This window comes from Enhydra lutris, unplaced genomic scaffold (genome assembly GCF_002288905.1).
Source record: "Enhydra lutris kenyoni isolate GAN:26980312 unplaced genomic scaffold, ASM228890v2 scaffoldscaffold6, whole genome shotgun sequence".
Classification (NCBI taxonomy): domain Eukaryota; kingdom Metazoa; phylum Chordata; class Mammalia; order Carnivora; family Mustelidae; genus Enhydra; species Enhydra lutris.
This window is the reverse complement of record NW_019154090.1, coordinates 26,094,043-26,111,700: the sequence shown is the minus strand read 5'-3', so window position 1 is coordinate 26,111,700 and position 17,658 is coordinate 26,094,043. Positions and strand designations below refer to the sequence as shown.

The window sequence follows — 17,658 nt, the reverse complement described above, 5'->3', positions numbered from 1 at the left end:
TAGTAAATAGTAAATAGCAATTTCTTAACTCTAGCTGACTCTATTGTAAGAGTACAGGGTATAATACACATAATATAACAACGGTATTAATCCATTGTTTACGTTACTGGTGAGGCTTCCGGTCAGCAGTAGGTTATTAGTAGTTCAGTTTGGGGGGAGACAGAAGTTGTATGTGGGGTTCTGGCTGTGCAGGGGTCCTGACCCTCGTGTTGTTCAAGAGTCAACTGTATACTTTCTGTATGTGTCTTGCCGGTACTAACTCGTTTGGTCCTCACATCAACGTTAGAGAGCGGGATTTTTCTTATCTATTTTTTTTTTATGATTTTATTTATTTATTTGAGCGAGAGAGAGAACACAGGGCACAGAAGAGGGGCAGAGGGCGAGGGAGAAACAAATTCCCCGCTGAGCATGGAGCCAGCCACCAGGGACTTGAACTTGGACCCCAGGACCAGACCTGAGCTGAAGGCAGTTGCTTAATGGACTGAGATCCCCAGGCGCCCCTTTATTATCTATTCTTATGTAACAGACTCCTCCAAAGCTTATTGGCTCGAAACCACAGCTTATTATTTCTTGTGATGCTGCTCGTTGACTGGGATTGGCTGGGTGGTTCTTCTGCTCCCTGTGGTGAGACTGAGGTCAGTCATGTGGATGGATTCTGCTGAGAGCTTGCCTGGGGCTAGAATGTTTTAGAATGTTTGTCATGGGGGCCCATCCTCTGGGATCACTCTCCCGTGGCTCCTCATCACTCAGTAGTCCAGCCAGAGCTTCTTTACAGCATGGTGGCTAGGTTCCAAGAGGGAGTGTTCCAAAGGGTCGAGCCCTAATGTGCAAGCCCTTGTGAATCCTCTGCTCCCATCATTCTTGCTACTTTTCACTGGCCAAAGTATGGCCCACAACCCAGCCAAGGCTCAGGGTGGGAGGGGGCTGCACAAGGGCATGAGTCCCAGGAGGCACAGTCCACGGAGGGCCACCGGTATAACAGACTGGCCACAGATAGGTCATCCCATTTTACAGAACAGGAAAGTTAGGCCTGGAGAAGCAGTTGACTACAGATGAACTTTATCTCTCTCATCTTCCCTTCACTCTCTACAGCTCTTCTTACCCCCAGCTTGAGTGTTTTTCACTTCTGTCTCTCTCATTCTCTCCTCTCTGTGGGAAAACAGGGGAGGAAGGGATGCTGTGCGAGGACATACTGGAGCATTTAGCCTGGTTCAGGAGCAACCCAAGAAGGCTTCCCAGAGGAAGTGGCTTCTGGGCTGAACCCTGAAGGATGAGTGGAAGTTAGGCAGCTGAACTGGAGAGAGGAGGGTATTCTAGATGGAAGAAACAAGCCGTGCCAAAGCCCATGGGGAAAAGCAAAAGAGCAGGGCCTCGTAAGCTAGTACCTGGGACTGGCAAAGATGAGAGGGGTATGGTTTGCAGCCTGGAAAGTGTTAAGGCAAACCTGCCTAGGACCCAAGGCTGTGCCTTCTGGAGATCCCTAAGGCAGAACTCATTTGAGTATGCAAATCTCAGGAGAGGGAGGAATGCCCAGAGATTATTTAAAAAAAAAAAAAAAGGCTTTAAATTTTGGAGCCTGGAATGCCAGAGGCATATGGAAATCAAGGCCTGGTATTTTCACTTTAATGGGCCCTGTCCCTAGGGAAATAATAGTCTGGCCTATAACTAACTTATAACCATCAAACTGGCAGAAATCTTACTGGGGGAGAGTCAGCCTGAACAAATGCCATTCTCCCTGCTTCACAGATGGGAAAACAGAAACCAAGGGAGGGAAAGAAGATCCTGACCCTTGTATGTCCAGGAGTAGAGGGCCCAGGAAGAGGAAGGAGGCAACCTGGGATCAGGTCTTCACTTCCAGTCCTAGAAAGGCAGATGGTATAGAACATGCCTCACCTGAGCACTGGCTATATGGGCCTCAGACCTACGACATGCCTCGGTATCTTCATCTGTCAAATGAGGGAATTAAACCACGTCTATGCTTTCCAAGTTCAAAAGTCTTTTTTTTTTTTTTAAGATTTTATTTATTTATTTGACAGACAGAGATCACAAGTAGGCAGAGAGGCAGGCAGAGAGAGAGATGGGGAAGCAGGCTCCCACTGAGCAGAGAGCCCGATACGGGGCTCAATTCCAGGACCCTGGAATCATGACCCAAGCCAAAGGCAGAGGCTTTAACCCACTGAGCCAACCAGGCACCCCCAAAAGTCTTTTGTAAAGCCCTAACTTTGTTGGTCGAGTGAACCCTTGTACAGTTGCTGAGTATTTTAAAATAGATCAAAACAGAGTTGCTCAGATTGAAGAGGGTGCCCTTTGCTTTGTCCGCCCCAACCCCGACCAGCAAACCCAAGGAATTACTAGGATTCTGTTGGAAGAGCCCAAATTAGGCCCTTCCAGCTCTGATTTTGTGGCTCCCTGATACTCTCAGAAGGAAACCCAAATTGTTGTTGTTTTTCAAATCCAAATTTTAATGCCCAACATAATGGCAGCCTTCTTGGTGGTCATGAAATATCACCACTTCATCACCCCCTCCTTCTTAGACCAACCCTGAACACAGCGAACCTCTCTGTTATTCCTTCAACCCTTGAGAAGCAACACTGTGTAAGCCTCTGGGCTTAGTAGTCACATAGAGTTTTGGTTTTGATCCCAGCTCTGCCTATGTTGCTTTGAGCCAGTTGCTTAACCTCTCTGAATATGCCACCTTCCTCACCAGGGAGCATGAATAGCCCCGATTGAAATGAATACCTACGAGCCAGACCCTGTTCACACCCTTGTGTAGGCTGAGAGGATTCATCCTAACATAACCCCCCAGAAGCAGGTTCTGTTGTTGTCCTCATTCTACAGAGAAGAAAAGTAAAGCACAGAAGAGGGAAGTAGCTTGCTGGAGGTCCCAGAGCTGTGGGGCTCAGGCTGAGTTGGTCCAACATCAGATTAAGCCCAGAGTTCCTTAGGCAGTATCTTCTAGTCTCCTAAATTGGGTTAATCCCATCTGCTCCACCGAGTGCATGTGAAAATCAATAAGTTACATGTCTGCCTGTGAGTACTGAAAAAATGTACCTAGCAGCATTAGTGCCAAATCCAAGGCCAAAACCCTGGTAGAGTGATGCATCAGTGCACAGACCCTGAGCAGGGATGCTGGAGGTCCATTCCTGCTCTCCACTTGGACCAGTTACTTATTTCTCTAGAATTCAGCTTTCTTGCCGTATGGCTGATAGCAGCCGTACCACCCCCAAGCACAGAGCAAATGCTATTTAAGCTCAAATATCATCTTGTAACAAATGAATGAGCTACAATGTCTGTCATTAGCATAATAGCTCTTGTTAACTGTTCTGTTGTCTGAGGACTCCTCATTAATCCCGCTCCCCTCCACCTCTGCCTCCTGCAAGACCTTGTCTCATCTCACCGCAGGCTTGTAACTCCAAGCAAAATCAGTCTCAAATTTTTGCTAGAAAGTCTGAAGCCTCACACCTCCGTTCCGGTAGCCATCGGGTGCCCCCTGCTGGCCACTTTCTGCAAGTGCGCCACCCTCTTGTCTGACCTTGAGCAAGCTTGTGTCTTGGTTTGGTCTGTCTTGGCAGGCTCCCCCACCCCACCCCCAAAATCTCACCAGATTGCACCCAGCTGCAGTCCTCCGAGCACGGGAGTTCTGCAGTAATTAGAGGCAACATGGGGCACAGGGACTGGAAATCTGCAGACTGGTTTGAGTCTGACATTGAGAATTTTCCTGGTGGGATGATCTGGAAAAAGTGTCCTCCAACTCTATAAAACAGAGATTATAGTAACACCTGCCTCGAGGAGCTCAAAGGCCATTTTGTAAGCCACAAGTGCTGTTTTCTGGGTGTCTGGCTGTTAATTATAAGCTTCTTTATGAGGGTTAATGCACACGCCCTTGAGAAAGATCCTTAAGGAAAAATCGGGATTTTAGGGACCCGTTGTGAATGAGAATTCTCTATACAGTCTTTTATTCGTTCAGCAGCCATGATAGCATTAAAATATACATCAGATCATGTCACACTCCTGCTCGAGGACTTCTACCACCTTCCCATCATGCTCAGAATACAATCCAACCTGTTCTCCAAACCTAGAAGGTTCTTCACAGTCAGCAGCCTCCCTCTCAACCTCAACTCCCACCATCCTGCCCCCGCCCCCGCACTATGACAACTTCTGTACCTGTTCCATGAACACCCAAATTCATTCCTACCTCCGGGCCTTTGCACATGATGTTCTCGCTCTCTGCCAGGAATGCTCTTATTTGACATACTTATTATCACCACTCAGATCTCTGCTAAAATTTGACCTCCTCAAGGCAGGCTTCCCTGACTACTCAATTCAAACAGCTCTCTACACTCATGTCCTGCTATCCTGCTTTATCCTTTATGACACTTACCACTACCCACAGGGACCTTGCCTGGCTCACCAGCTGTTCAAATAATATGCCTGGCACCCATGAGACACTCAGTAGATATTTGTTGAATGAATACATGAATTTTCCCTACCCAGGCTTAAAGATGAAGAAGGTACAAGAGATACAGCAGAATATGACATTAGCTTAGGTTTTCCCCCAGAAAGAAGGTTGGGGATGAGAGGATCTCATAGTATTCTGTTATGTGTATATAGGTCCTGGGGAAATAATGCTCTTTCCTCAAAGTAGTCTCTGGAAGTCTTGGAATCCCAGAAAAGCCCCCAAAGAGACCCAGGTCCTGACATATCTCCCCAGCCTAGATGGGGAGATAGAGAAATTCCAAACTGAGCTCAGGACCCTTCCACAAGAAAGGGGAAGCACATGCATTTTCACTCCTCTTATGTTTTTGGCTGGGACCTATTTTGGGCTGGGCCAGATGTGAGGATGAGGATGTCTCTGTTTTGGGTGGAGATTGCAGAAGGCATGGCCTTCATCGAGCAGAGGAATTACATTCACCGAGATCTCCGAGCTGCCAATATCCTGGTCTCTGCATCCCTGGTGTGTAAGATCGCCGACTTTGGCCTGGCACGTGTCATCGAGGACAATGAGTACACAGCTCGGGAAGGTAGGGAGCACTGCCAAAGTATCCATGGGGCCCTCTTGGATGGGTTATGAGCACTGAGAGCTGAGATGTGTCTCTGTATTAGCTTGATGTTAGTAAGCTTGCTGGAGTCCTTCCAGATAGAGTATCCTGACCCATAGACTCTCATACCCAGTGACTCAGATCAATTTTAGCGTGAGCTAGCCAAGTGCATGTTGAAATTAAGGGTGAGAGCAACTTTATGCGTAATAGACAAAAACTAGGAAGAATCCAACTATCCATGAATAGTGGAATGGATATATAAATTGTGGTACATTTATGTATTATAATATTATGCAGCAATGAAAAATTACAAACCAATGCTCCATGCAACAAAATGGTTTGTTCTCACAGATGTAATATTGAAATGAAAGAAATCAGACCCCCCCCAAAACGTAGATGTCACCATTTATATAAAATTCAGAAACAGGCAAACTTGTGTATGAAGAGCAACACAATTCGTGACAGCCAAAAAGTGGAAGCAACAAAAGCACATTATTCGGCCACAATAAAGAAGGGACGGACTGATGGATGCTAACCGTGGATAAACTTCCAGAACATTGTGTTAAGTGACAAAGACTGCATATTGTGTGACTCCATTTATACCAGTCCTTGAGGACTCTCCTCTTCAGGAGCTGTAGTTTCCTGGGGTATGAGCTGAATCAATGAGGTGGCCCAGAGTGTCAGCTCCCCTGGCACACCCCAGAGCCCTCTGCCCTCTCCTCTCCCCTCTAGACAACTGTCCTTAGGATTGATGGCCCTTGCTACCATGGAGGCCAGACAGAGGGACAGATGTCAGCAGCCGTGCCCCTGTCCTGCTCCCCACCCTAGCATACACCCAGCCATGACTGCTCCCAGACTCTCCCTGACTGCTCTGTCCAACCCCACAGGGGCCAAGTTCCCCATCAAGTGGACAGCTCCTGAAGCCATCAACTTTGGCTCTTTCACCATCAAGTCAGACGTCTGGTCCTTTGGTATTCTGCTGATGGAGATCGTCACCTATGGCCGGATCCCTTACCCAGGTAGCGAAGGGGACATAGCTTGTGGCTGCTTCCATGGCCCAGTCCGGGTGTCTTCTCTCATTAGTGTGTCCATTCAGACAGTTCTTGGTCCTTGCCCCCAACCTCCCCTCACCTGCCCCATCTCAGTCAAAGGTACCTCCATCCATCCAGTTTCTTAAGCTAAAAATCTGGAGGCTTCCTTGGCCCTCCCTTTTCTCTCATCTCTTCCTACATCCAAGCAGTCCCAAGGTTTTGGCCACTTGTCTCCAAAACACATGCTCATGTCTAACTCCTCTGCCTCCACCTACATCCAGGCCAACATCATCTTCCACCTTGATGGCACGGTGGCCTCCTACACAGTCTCCCTGCATTTGTCCCTCTCCCCCGTAGGCCATTCTCCACTGAGGCCAGAGGGATCTTTCTAGAATGTGAAACAGATCTTGTCCCTTTTCCACCTCTAATTCTTTAATGGTCTCTCATTGTAGTTGGGACAAAATCTCAAACTTCTAATTATAGCCTGCAGGTCCCACATGATCCAGTGCCTGCCTCCTTCTTCAGCTTCATCTCAGTCTGTATCCACCATCCTGTCATCTAAAGTATCATACATGCCCCTCACTTCTCATTCATAATATCCCATATGGTCTCATTCAGAGTATTCATTGCAATTGATAATCGTATATTTGTTTAATATTTTCCCTACCAGACACTGAGCTTCATGAAGCCAGAAATCATGTCTGTACTCCTCACTAGTGTATGTGCCGACCTGTGTGCTTGGCACATGGTGGGTGATTAATAACCACTTGCTGAATGAATTAATTTATCCCCATGCCTATGGGCAGCACCCTACGCTGAGTAGACCATGTAGTTACAAAAATATACCCAACATGCAGATTGCCTGAGACTCTATAAATAATGTTACTCTCTGTTCCTTTCTGGTTGGGATGTCTCTTGGGTTATCTGTAGCCAGAACACTGGGGAGAAGGAGAAAGGCAGATACAGAGATTCCCTGACTTTGTATATAAACCATCCTGAGTTTGAATCTCACCCCAACAACAATTACACTTTGAGAAATTCACTTCACTTCTCCTACCTTGGTGTCTTTACTTTTAAAAAATACAGGTAATGATATCTACCTTGCAGAAGTGGTTGTGAAGATTAGAAATAAAGAGATGTAGACAGTTGGTTCATTCATTGGTATTGATCAAATCCCTCCTGTGTGTTAGGCACTGAGGATACGGTGAGACCAGCATGTTCTAGCATGGAGGGACACACACACATCAGACACACACACTTCCAGCTGGAGAGGACTGCTGAGCAGAAAATGAAGCAGGACAAGTGAGAGGGAGTGACATGGGCTGACTGTGGTGTTCCCCAGCTCCTGTCAGAGTGGGTCCTATCGGAGTTGAAAGACAGATCAATGATGAACTAGGGGAAAGAGTCCAGTTAGAAAATACCGCTAGCTCTTAGGCCCTGAGGTGTGTTTAAAGAAAGACAGAGAAGCCTGGTAGCTGGAGACAAGGAATGAGAGCAGATGGTGAATGATGGGGTTGGCAGGGGCCAGATCAGGGAGGGCCCGTGGCCATGTTAGAGAGTGTGGACTGTGGATGTTAGTCTAAGTGTATGGAAGCCATTGGAGGGTCTGGGGCAGGGAAGTGGCATCATCTGATCTCCATCTTTTTTTTTTTTTAAAGATTTTATTTATTCATTTGACAGACAGAGATCACCAGTAGGTAGAGAGGCAGGCAGAGGGAGAGGGGGAAGCAGGCTCCCTGCTGAGCAGAGAGCCCGATGCGGGACTCGATCCCAGGACCCTGAGATCATGACCTGAGCCGAAGGCAGAGGCTTAACCACTGAGCCACCCAGGTGCCCTGATCTCCATCTTTAAGTGATGTTTCGGTTCAGCATGGAGAGTAGATTGGGAGTTGAGGAGAAGGTAGCAGTCACAGCAGTGGGATGAGGGCAAGTGGTGGAGACAGAGGTAAGTTGGTGGGTTGAAGCTATGTTTCAAAAGAAGGAAAAAATGTGACTTGCTGATGAGGAAGGAGAGAGAGAGAAGAATCACGGTTGATCCTCTTGGTTTTAATTTTGCAGCTGGGTAGGTGATGGGCTGGGGCTAGAAATTCAAGAGTTCTGGTTTAGTCCTGTTAAAATCGGGTCGACGTGTAACATCCAAGGAAAGATGTTGGAGGAAGCACTCGGGTATATGAGTTTGGGGCTCTAGACTCATAGTATAAGATTGGGCATCACAGGCGTGTAGAAGATTGTTTTTCAGGATATCTCAGATAAACTTCAATTGAACAAGGAAATGGTCCCACTCACAGAGTGACACTGAGACAGGCCACTTGTTTTGTCTTGAGGATACACCAGTAAGAGCCAGGCAATGGGTTATGGAACCTATATCCAAGAGGACACATTAGGCTGTAAGGAACAAAATAACCAAGAGTGGCGGAAACTATAGGCAAGTTATCAGTCTCCATGAAGAGGAGTCTGGCGTTGGTGACTGGCTAGTTGACGTGCTCAACAGCACTCAGGACTGTGGTTAGCTTCTCTGTGATTGTCTTCCCTGTGCGGTCCTCCAAGGATCACGTTGTTCCTCAATGTCATCGAAAGAGGAAGGGTGTATCTTTCAAGGGAGGAACACCTTTCCTGGTAGTCTGCCGGAAAAATGCTCCTCAGCTCCCGTTGGCCAAAACTGGGTGCCACGCCCCTACCCTAGCTGTTAGGGAGACTGGCTTTCACAGTGGGAGGGGCTCAGCTTCTAAGGGAGGTGGGAAGTGATGGCTGTGGGGGAGGTCACTGTGTCTGTCACCCTGGGTTTCCCTGTCCCAATCCCTCCCTTCTTAATTCCATGGCTCCTTCTCAGGGATGACAAACCCAGAGGTGATCCGGGCGCTGGAGCACGGGTACCGCATGTCTCGACCAGAGCACTGCCCTGAGGAGCTCTACAGCATCATGACACGCTGCTGGAAGAACCGCCCTGAGGAGCGGCCCACCTTCGAATATATCCAGAGCGTGCTGGACGACTTCTACACGGCCACCGAGAGCCAGTACCAACAGCAGCCGTGATGGGCGAATCCGGGCGGGGCTAGGTACCCAGCTGATGCCTAAGGGGCGGCTCTAGCGCAGCCTGCCAGGTCCTGCTCACCGTTCCCCACAGACACCGGCCCGCCCCTCCTCGGTCCAGCCACAGTTCCGCATCTGTCAAGTGGTTTGAACTGGACAGTCTCTTTTTGACTCCAGCAGTCTACAAATCTGCCGTCCTCAGGAGACCCCAAGTTGATATGTCTATTGCCTGGAACAGCTGGATTCCAGTTACCTCTGTGGTTGCGATGGGAAACTTTAAAAATGATGGAATAAATATTTAAATAAAAGACACAAAGGCTAAAGTCTTTACTGACAGATCGGCTTGTCTTGTCCTGCCAGTTCGTGACTATCATCTATTTGCCTTTTTGCTGGATGACACATCAGAGAAGAGGAAGGACCCCTCCAAAGACCAGGAGTATGAAGAGAAGTGGGGTCCAAGGCTTCCGAGGTTTCTAACTACCCACCCCACCCCCCCGCCAATTAGTCACTGGCTGTGTTAGTTTCCTATGGCTTCTGTAACAAATGATCACAAACTTGGTGGCTTAAAAACACAAATTCATTATCTTACAGTTCCAGAGGCAGATGTCTGAAATGGATTTAGCAAGGCTGTGTGCCTTTCGGAGCCTCTAGGGGAGAATTCATTTCCTTGCCTTTTCTAGCTTCTGGAGACTGACATGTCCCCGGACTCTTGCTTCTCTGATACCCATCCCTTCAAACTGCTTGTCATGACAGCTCCTTCTCTGACTCTGTCTCCTGCCTCCCCCTTCCTCTTGTAGGGACACCTGTTGGTACATTGGGCCCGCCTGGATAATCCAGACTAACTTTTCCATTTCAAGGTCCTTATTCACTTTTCCATTTCAAGGTCCTTATTCACATCTGCAAAGCCCCATATTCACAGGTTCCAGGGATTAGGACAGTGACATCTTGGGTGTGGGAGAAGGGCTTTATTCTGCCTATCACACTGGCACTGGGATGCTGGATGGGTTTTTGTCTCCAAAGAGCTGAGTCTGACAAGATGATAAGAATGACTTTTCGGGTGCCTGGGTGGCTCAGTGGGTTAAGCCTCTGCCTTCGACTCAGGTCATGATCCCAGGGTCCTGGGATTGAGTCCAGCATTGGGCGCTCTGCTCAGCCAGGAGCCTGCTTCCCCCCTCCGCCCCTCTGCCTGCCTCTCTGCTTACTTGTGATCGCTCTCTGTGTGTCAAATAAATAAATAAAATCTTTTTTAAACAATCTTTAAAAAAAATAAAAATTTTTTAAAAAAAGAATGACTTTTCAAATTGGGGCCCTGACTTTCCTGATGACCCACACTGATACACAAGCTGGTTAGTCTGGGTCTCCCTGAGGGCTGCTGGGCTGTCCACAGGCTGGGCATTGCCCATGGCCAAGCAGCCATCATGGTTGTTAAGATGGTATCCACCATTGTAGGAATACCAGGGCCTGGAGATGTGGTTGCTGAGAGGTATTTGGTAGCCCGCATGAGAAGCTCTCAGTGGAGGGGAGGGAGATGTGGGAAGGATTCAGAGAAGACAAGGAAGCAGTGGGCCTTTCCTGCATGTTGTTTTAATAGAAAGCATTAGCTTTCATTGTAAGGGAAATGGTGGGAAGAGGTGGACAGTGAGATGGGGGAACCAATGACATCTTTCTATATTATTGCATCTCCTGAAGGATTTACATCACAGCACCTGCCAGGGTCCCCTGGGACCCTATATTGAACTTGTTCTGCACCCCAGAGTAGCACAGAGGAACAGGGAATAAGCAGTGGAAAATAGCAGTGTTTCAGTTTACCTAATGGGTAACTGAATTTCTATCCTGCTTTCTCATTTGGGATATATCTTTGGGTATCTGAAAGTAGAGCTTAGGCTCCTTTGGTAGGAATTTGCACTCACGATTTGTGGTATAGCTCTTCAGTAATCCATAGGAGGGAACCTGTTGCTACACAGACAAGACCATGGGTCAGTTCCCATCGTCCTGCTCTTTTGGTTTACACTGCCTATACTGTGATTTATCCCTCTGGTCACAGCAAAGATGCAGTAAAACATGAGGACCAATACAACACCAAAGCACAGTCCATGGAAGAAAATATTGCTAAATTAGACTCCATTAAAATTAAAAACTCTGCTCTGAGAAAGACACTGTTAAGAAAATGAGGACATCTGGGTGGCTCAGTCATTAAGCATCTGCTTTCGGCTCAGGTCATTGTCCCAGGGTCTTGGGATTGAGCCCTGCATTGGGCTCCTGCCCAGTGGGGAGTCTGCTTCTCCCTCTCCCACTTCCCCTGCTTATGTTCCCTCTCTCTCTCTCTCTCTCTTCCTGTCAAGTAAACAAATAAAATATTTTTAAAAATTAATAGAGGAAACTGGGGGCTGGATGAGAGGGTATATGGGAATTTGGGACTTTCTACTCATTTTTCTGTAAACCTAAAACTGCTCTGAAAAATAAAGTCTGTTCAATAAAAAAGCAAACAAAAACATGGAGATAAATTTGAGTGCCACCAATTCTTTGGGAAAGCTGCATGCACTCCTCCTCTGGAAGGCGTCAAAGGAAGGCATAGATAAGGTGTCCCATTCTAAGATGACAATGACTTGCTTTAATCTAGTATCTAGATGTGGCTTTGAGTTTAAACACAGGGAAAGTAATTGTTTCATTTCTCTCTTGTGAGTTAAAATAAAACTGCCTCCTTATTCCCTGACCTGGGCCCTCAGTTTTGTCATGTGTCTGTCCTCATCACCACATATTCTGAATAATGCTATATCAATTTGCATTCCATTTGCATCTCTTCCCTTTTGGAAGTCGGCAATGACTGCTAGTTGTCACCATAACCATGTCCCCCCTGCTTCCAGAGAAACAGCATTTTTATCAGGAGGCACATGACTTCCCAGAACGAAGGCTGCACTTCCCACTCCCTCTTGCAGCTAAGTGTGGCCAGGTGATTAAGTTCTGATCAATGGGTTGTAAGTGGAAGTGTGCTATAGCACCTTTTGGTATTCTTTCTTAAAAGACAACTGATGTGGACTCTTTGCCCCTTATTTTTCATCTCTTCCTCTATCTTGCTGCCTAGAATGTGCATGTGAAGGCTGGAGCTCTGGCTACCATTTTGGACCCTGAGGACCATGAATTAACTCAAAGGATGGCAAAGCTGGATGGGGCTTAGATCTCTTAAAATATTTTAAGCACAGCCACCATAGCAACTAGAAGGGTCCTCCAGACTTTCACCTCAGAGGGTGTGGCATGCACTGTCAGTATCCCTTGAACTGGGCTAGACTTCTAGCTGCCGTTATCTGCATCATGGTATGCCTGAGGGCTCTTTTCCTAAAGCTGCAGAAAGCCTCAGCTGCCAGTGTTCCCAGAAGGCCAAAAGTGCTGAGGAATTCATCCACTCTGGGATAAATCCTCAACTAATGACTTCTGGGAGTTGGTGTATAAATACCCTTGCTCCCTTGCTCCCCTGGTACGGTAACTGTGAGGTGTGTGTTTTGGGTTGTTTCGCAGAGTTTCCCCATAGGATATGCTTCAGTTACTCACAGAGGTAAGTTGCTTGACAACATACCTTCTCCAATTATAGCTCTGACATGACTGTGGGTTGATAGTTTCATTTATATTCATGAATAAAATGAAAATGAAATAATGAAGATGTGCATGGGAACTTCACTCATTAGTCAATGACATGAGCAACTTCTTTGTAACTCAAGCAAGAGCTTCCAATATACCCTCACAGTTTTGTGCTGATTACAATGTAACAGATACAGATACAGGACATGTAAGTCTTAATCTGTGCAATTGCCTTTTTCTTTAGCATGTGAAGTCTAGACCAGGGACTGGCAAACTAGGGCAGACCATGTTTTATTGGAACACAGTGATGCCCATTATTTGTTGTCTGTAGTGGCTTTCGTACTGCAAGAAAGGGTTGAGAATTATGACACAATCTCACAGTCTACAAAGCCTAACATTTTGACTATCTGGCCCTTTACAGAAAATGTTTGCTAGCAAAACAAAATTTCAAGCCTTGATTTGTAGCATTTGTTGATTTAAGGGGGGGGGGTATAAATATTCCCACCATTGCCAATTTCAAGCTACTGACCAGAACTCTGTTATGGCTTTCACCGGCCTTAAGCACTTTTGCCTTCATAGGACCCTTCCTCCATACAATATATATTATATTTTATATTTATAAATATAAACATGAATATTTTATTTAAATACCTATGTATATGATAAATAGAAATACTTATTTAAATATTAAATATATAGTTGATAACTGCATTGATAGGAAGATGAATATACCAATAGGACCTATGAAAACTTTCCCTTTGACCCCCAAATTCATGTTTTCCTTCTTTTTTTAAAAATTTTAAAAAATTTATTTGGCAGAGAGAGATCACAAGTAGGCAGAGAGGCAGGCAGAGAGAGAGGAGGAAGCAGATTCCCTGCTGAGCAGAGAGCCCAATGCGGGGCTTGATCCCAGGACCCTGGAATCATGACCTGAGCCGAAGGAAGAGGCTTTAACCCACTGAGCCACACAGGCGCCCCTGAAATTAATTTCTTTTAAAATCAGAAGGAAAACGTGGGGAGCACCTGGGTGGCTCAGTGGGTTAAAGCCTCTGCCTTCGGCTCAAGTTGTGATCCCAGGGTCCTGGGATAGAGCCCCGCATCGGGCTCTCTGCTCAGTGGGGATCCTGCCTCCTCCTCTCTCTCTCTCTCTCTCTCTCTCTGCCTGCCTCTCTGCCTACTTGTGATCTGTCTGTCAAATAAATAAAAATAAATAAATAAATGAAAATAAAAGAAATTTCTTTTCATGACCTCTAAAAGTGGAGTGGGCCTTATGTATTGCGCCTACTGTATTAATGGATAAGTTGGCTCTGCAACCAATTAAATGCTATTGAACTCAGAACTGGGGAAAGATATACGGTAGTGCACCATTTCATAGTATTTCCATCATACCAATAAAACAGGTATGAATAACCTCAACAGCATAGATAGTAGTAAAATATAGTAAAGTGATGAGGAAATGGAGCTTTGCATATTTCATACTTTTGGTTCGAATGTCATTTATTTAATTTAAAATTTACATAACTTAATTTTCTTTTTTTAAATTTATTTTTTAATTTTTTTATAAACATATAATGTATATTTAGACCCAGGGGTACAGGTCTGTGAATCACCAGGTTTACACACTTCACAGCACTCACCATAGCACACCCCCCTCCCAATGTCCATAACCCCACCACCCTTTCCCGACCCTCCTCCTTCCAGCAACCCTCAGTTTGTTCTGCGAGATTAAGAGTCTTTTATGGTTTGTTTCCCTCCCGATCCCATCTTGTTTCATTTATTCTTTTCCTACCCCCCAAAACCCCCACGTTGCATCTCCACTTCCTCATATCAGGGAGATCATATGATAGTTGTCTTTTTCCGATTGACTTATTTTGCTAAGCATAATACCCTCTAGTTCCAGCCACATCGTCACAAATGGCAAGATTTCATTTTTTTGATGGCTGCATAGTATTTCATTATATATATATATATCACATCTTCTTTATCCATTCATCTGTTGATGGACATCTAGGTTCTTTCCATAGTTTGGCTATTGTGGACTTGCTGCTATAAACATTCGAGTGCACGTGCCCCTTCGGGTCACTACGTTTGTATCTTTAGGGTAAATACCCAGTAGTGCAATTGCTGGGTCATAGGGTAGCTCTATTTTCAACTTTGTGAGGAACCCCCATGCTGTTTTCCAGAGTGGTTGCACCAGCTTGCATTCCCACCAACAGTGTAGGAGGGTTCCCCTTTCTCTGCATCCTTGCCAGCATCTGTCATTTCCTGACTTGTTAATTTTAGCCATTCTGACTGGTGTGAGGTGGTATCTCATTGTGGTTTTGATTTGTATTTCCCTGATGCCGAGTGATGTGGAGCATTTTTTCATGTGTCTGTTGGCCATCTGGATGTCTTCTTTGCAGAAATGTCTGTTCATGTCTTCTGCCCATTTCTTGATTGGATTATTTGTTCTTTGGGTGTTGAGTTTGCTAAGCTCTTTATAGATTTTGTATACTAGCCCTTTATCTGATGTGTTGTACATAAGTTAATTTTCAATAATCCCTATGGCCAACGGTTGGTTCACAAAATTCCTAAAAACTTAACTATTGGCTCTTGCAAGCTGGATAAGCCAGCTCCTGCATGCCATTTCCTTCTGGTGTCCCTTCATCTCCCAAATAAACTACTCTGGCTTGAATCCTTGTCTCAGAGTTGGCTTCTGGGGGAAACCAAGGTAAGACAGAGGAAAGTAAGCTTCTGACTTGTTAAGTCATTGTTATTTTGGTTTGTGTGTTGCGGGGGGCGGGGGGTTCTTCCTTACAGTTGGCTCTTTCCCAGCTGAAAGAGGCTTGAGATCATTCATAATGTAAACATTCAAAAAATATTTTGAGGACATACTTAATAGGAACACAGGTGGTAACAACATAAATCCAGTTCAGGTCTTCATGGGAGATAAAGAATAACAAATGACCAGATTATATCTGTATCTATATGTGGCCAGGGAATACCTCTCTAAGGAGGTGACAGTTGAGCTGAGACCCAAACATGGGAAGGAGCTAACCACACAAAATGCTAAGAGAAGAGTATTCCAGAAAGAAGGAACTGCAAGCGCAAAGGTCTTGAGGTGCCCATGAGCAGGGCCAGTTTCAGGCATATCTGTGTGGATGGGGCCCGGGGAGTGAGGGTAAGAATAGTAGGAGACAAGCCTGATCTTGCAGGGCCTTGCAGGCCATGGTGAGGACTTGAGATCTTTGTTATCACAGTGGCTGTAAATGGAGAATCAAGATTAGAGGGGACAGGAACAGCAAGCAGGAGGAGGCCAGGTAGAAGGCTGCCACCTCAGGGTCACAGGGTGGGGTGTGAAGCAAGGATAGCACAGTGGATTTCTACAAAATAACCCTCAACAAATCATGCCCCCTACCGAATTCATGCCCTTGTGTGGTCTCCTCCTACTCTGACTCTGGACTGACCTTGTGACTTGTTTCGACCAACAGAGTGGGGCAGAACTGATGCTGTGGGAGTTGTGAAGCTTAGGCCTGAGGAGGCCTTGCAGCTTTCGCTCACCACCGTGGACCTGAGACCATAATGTGAAGGAGCCTTTGCTACCCTCCTTGGGGATGAGTGACCCCATGGAGAGAGAAGCCTTGCTGACAGCCAGAACCAAACACCCAGACATAAGAGGCCACCATGCACCCTACAGCCCCAGCTGAGCCAACCGCTAAAATTGCAGGAGAGATCCAAGGTAAGACAAACAGAAGGGCCTAGAATGCCAACCCACAGAGTCAAGAGAAATAATAAATCTGACCAGCCAGATTCAAAGGGAAGAGAACTAGAGTCTCCTCCTGATGGGAGAAACAGCACGCTCATGTAAAGACAGGAGAACTTCTTGGCAGCCATCTTTGTGGACGATCCACTAGAATGGGACTCATAGGGGAGGACCAGAGTTCAATTGCCCCCTGCCAAGAGGTACGATTAGATAAGAGTCTTATTAATGGTTTTAGCATAATGCTAAGGGCTGCAGCACACAGCAAATGCTCAGTAAGTGCTGATTATTTTAATCATTATTATTTTTTAACAACTTTTCAAACAGTCACTGATAGCACTGGTACTTTATCCACTTTACAGTGATACGTGGAATAAATGAACTTTCTGGTTTCTACCAATTTTAACACGGTGACTCTTTGAGTCCCCTTTCCAGATATTGGAAATTTTCAAGGCTTAGGAAGACTGAGTGACTTACCCCGGTCACACTCTTAGCTAACCAGACCATGGTGAGGTTCACATTCCAGGATGTCTTCCTCTACTAAATACACAGTTTTTCATTCGTTTCTTTAATAATTAGTGTATTGGGGTGCCTGGGTGGCTCAGTCGGTTAAGCGGCTGCCTTCTGCTCAGGTCATGATCCCAGGATGTTGGGATAGAGCCCCACAGAACATCTCCTGTTCTGGGGAGAGCCTGCTTCTCCCTCTCTGTGCTGCTCTGCCTACTTGTACTCTCTCTCTGTCAAATAAATAAATAAAATCTTAAAAAAAAAAGTAGTACATTGTATTGGGCTCTTGCCATCTATCCGAAGAAGTATACATATGTGTATAATGACAATTATTTATTGAACACATACTATGTAACATTATGTCATTGAATCCTCATCATAAACTTATTATAATCCCCTACCCATTTCGCCAATGAGAATAGGGTTAAATAAAAGACAGGATCCTACCCTTACAGGGATTACAATCTATTAGAGAGGATATAAAGTAGTCAGGCAAATTATATATTTAGTTACAAATTATTCCCGGAGTTGGACTGCTATTGGAGCCCTGGTACCAATCCCACTCATCAAATCAAGGCCTCAGGTAACCCTGGCAACGGGTCCTTCTGCCAATAGTAAAGATGGCGCCCAGAGAACCGGTGCACTTACGCACACCCTCGATAGCCACAATACGGGGGGGAGGGGCGGGGGAGGAGGAAGAGGCGGAGTTTCTGCCAGGAGTTAATATGGCTCCCATAGC

General features: G+C 45.9%; 1 protein-coding gene across 3 annotated transcripts in view; it reads left to right on the top strand.

The window, feature by feature from the left end:
* LOC111141509 (HCK proto-oncogene, Src family tyrosine kinase) overlaps positions 1-9,597 on the top strand; it is a 39,867-nt gene extending 30,270 nt beyond the window's left edge. For all 3 annotated transcript variants that reach the window (XM_022494115.1, XM_022494114.1, XM_022494113.1), the window contains 3 exons: positions 4,868-5,021; positions 5,927-6,058; positions 8,901-9,597. In XM_022494115.1, coding sequence (XP_022349823.1) covers positions 4,868-5,021; positions 5,927-6,058; positions 8,901-9,103 — 489 coding nt within the window. In that variant the 3' untranslated portion in view covers positions 9,104-9,597. The remainder of the gene's footprint in view (positions 1-4,867; positions 5,022-5,926; positions 6,059-8,900) is intronic.
* Positions 9,598-17,658: the final 8,061 nt, after the last annotated feature.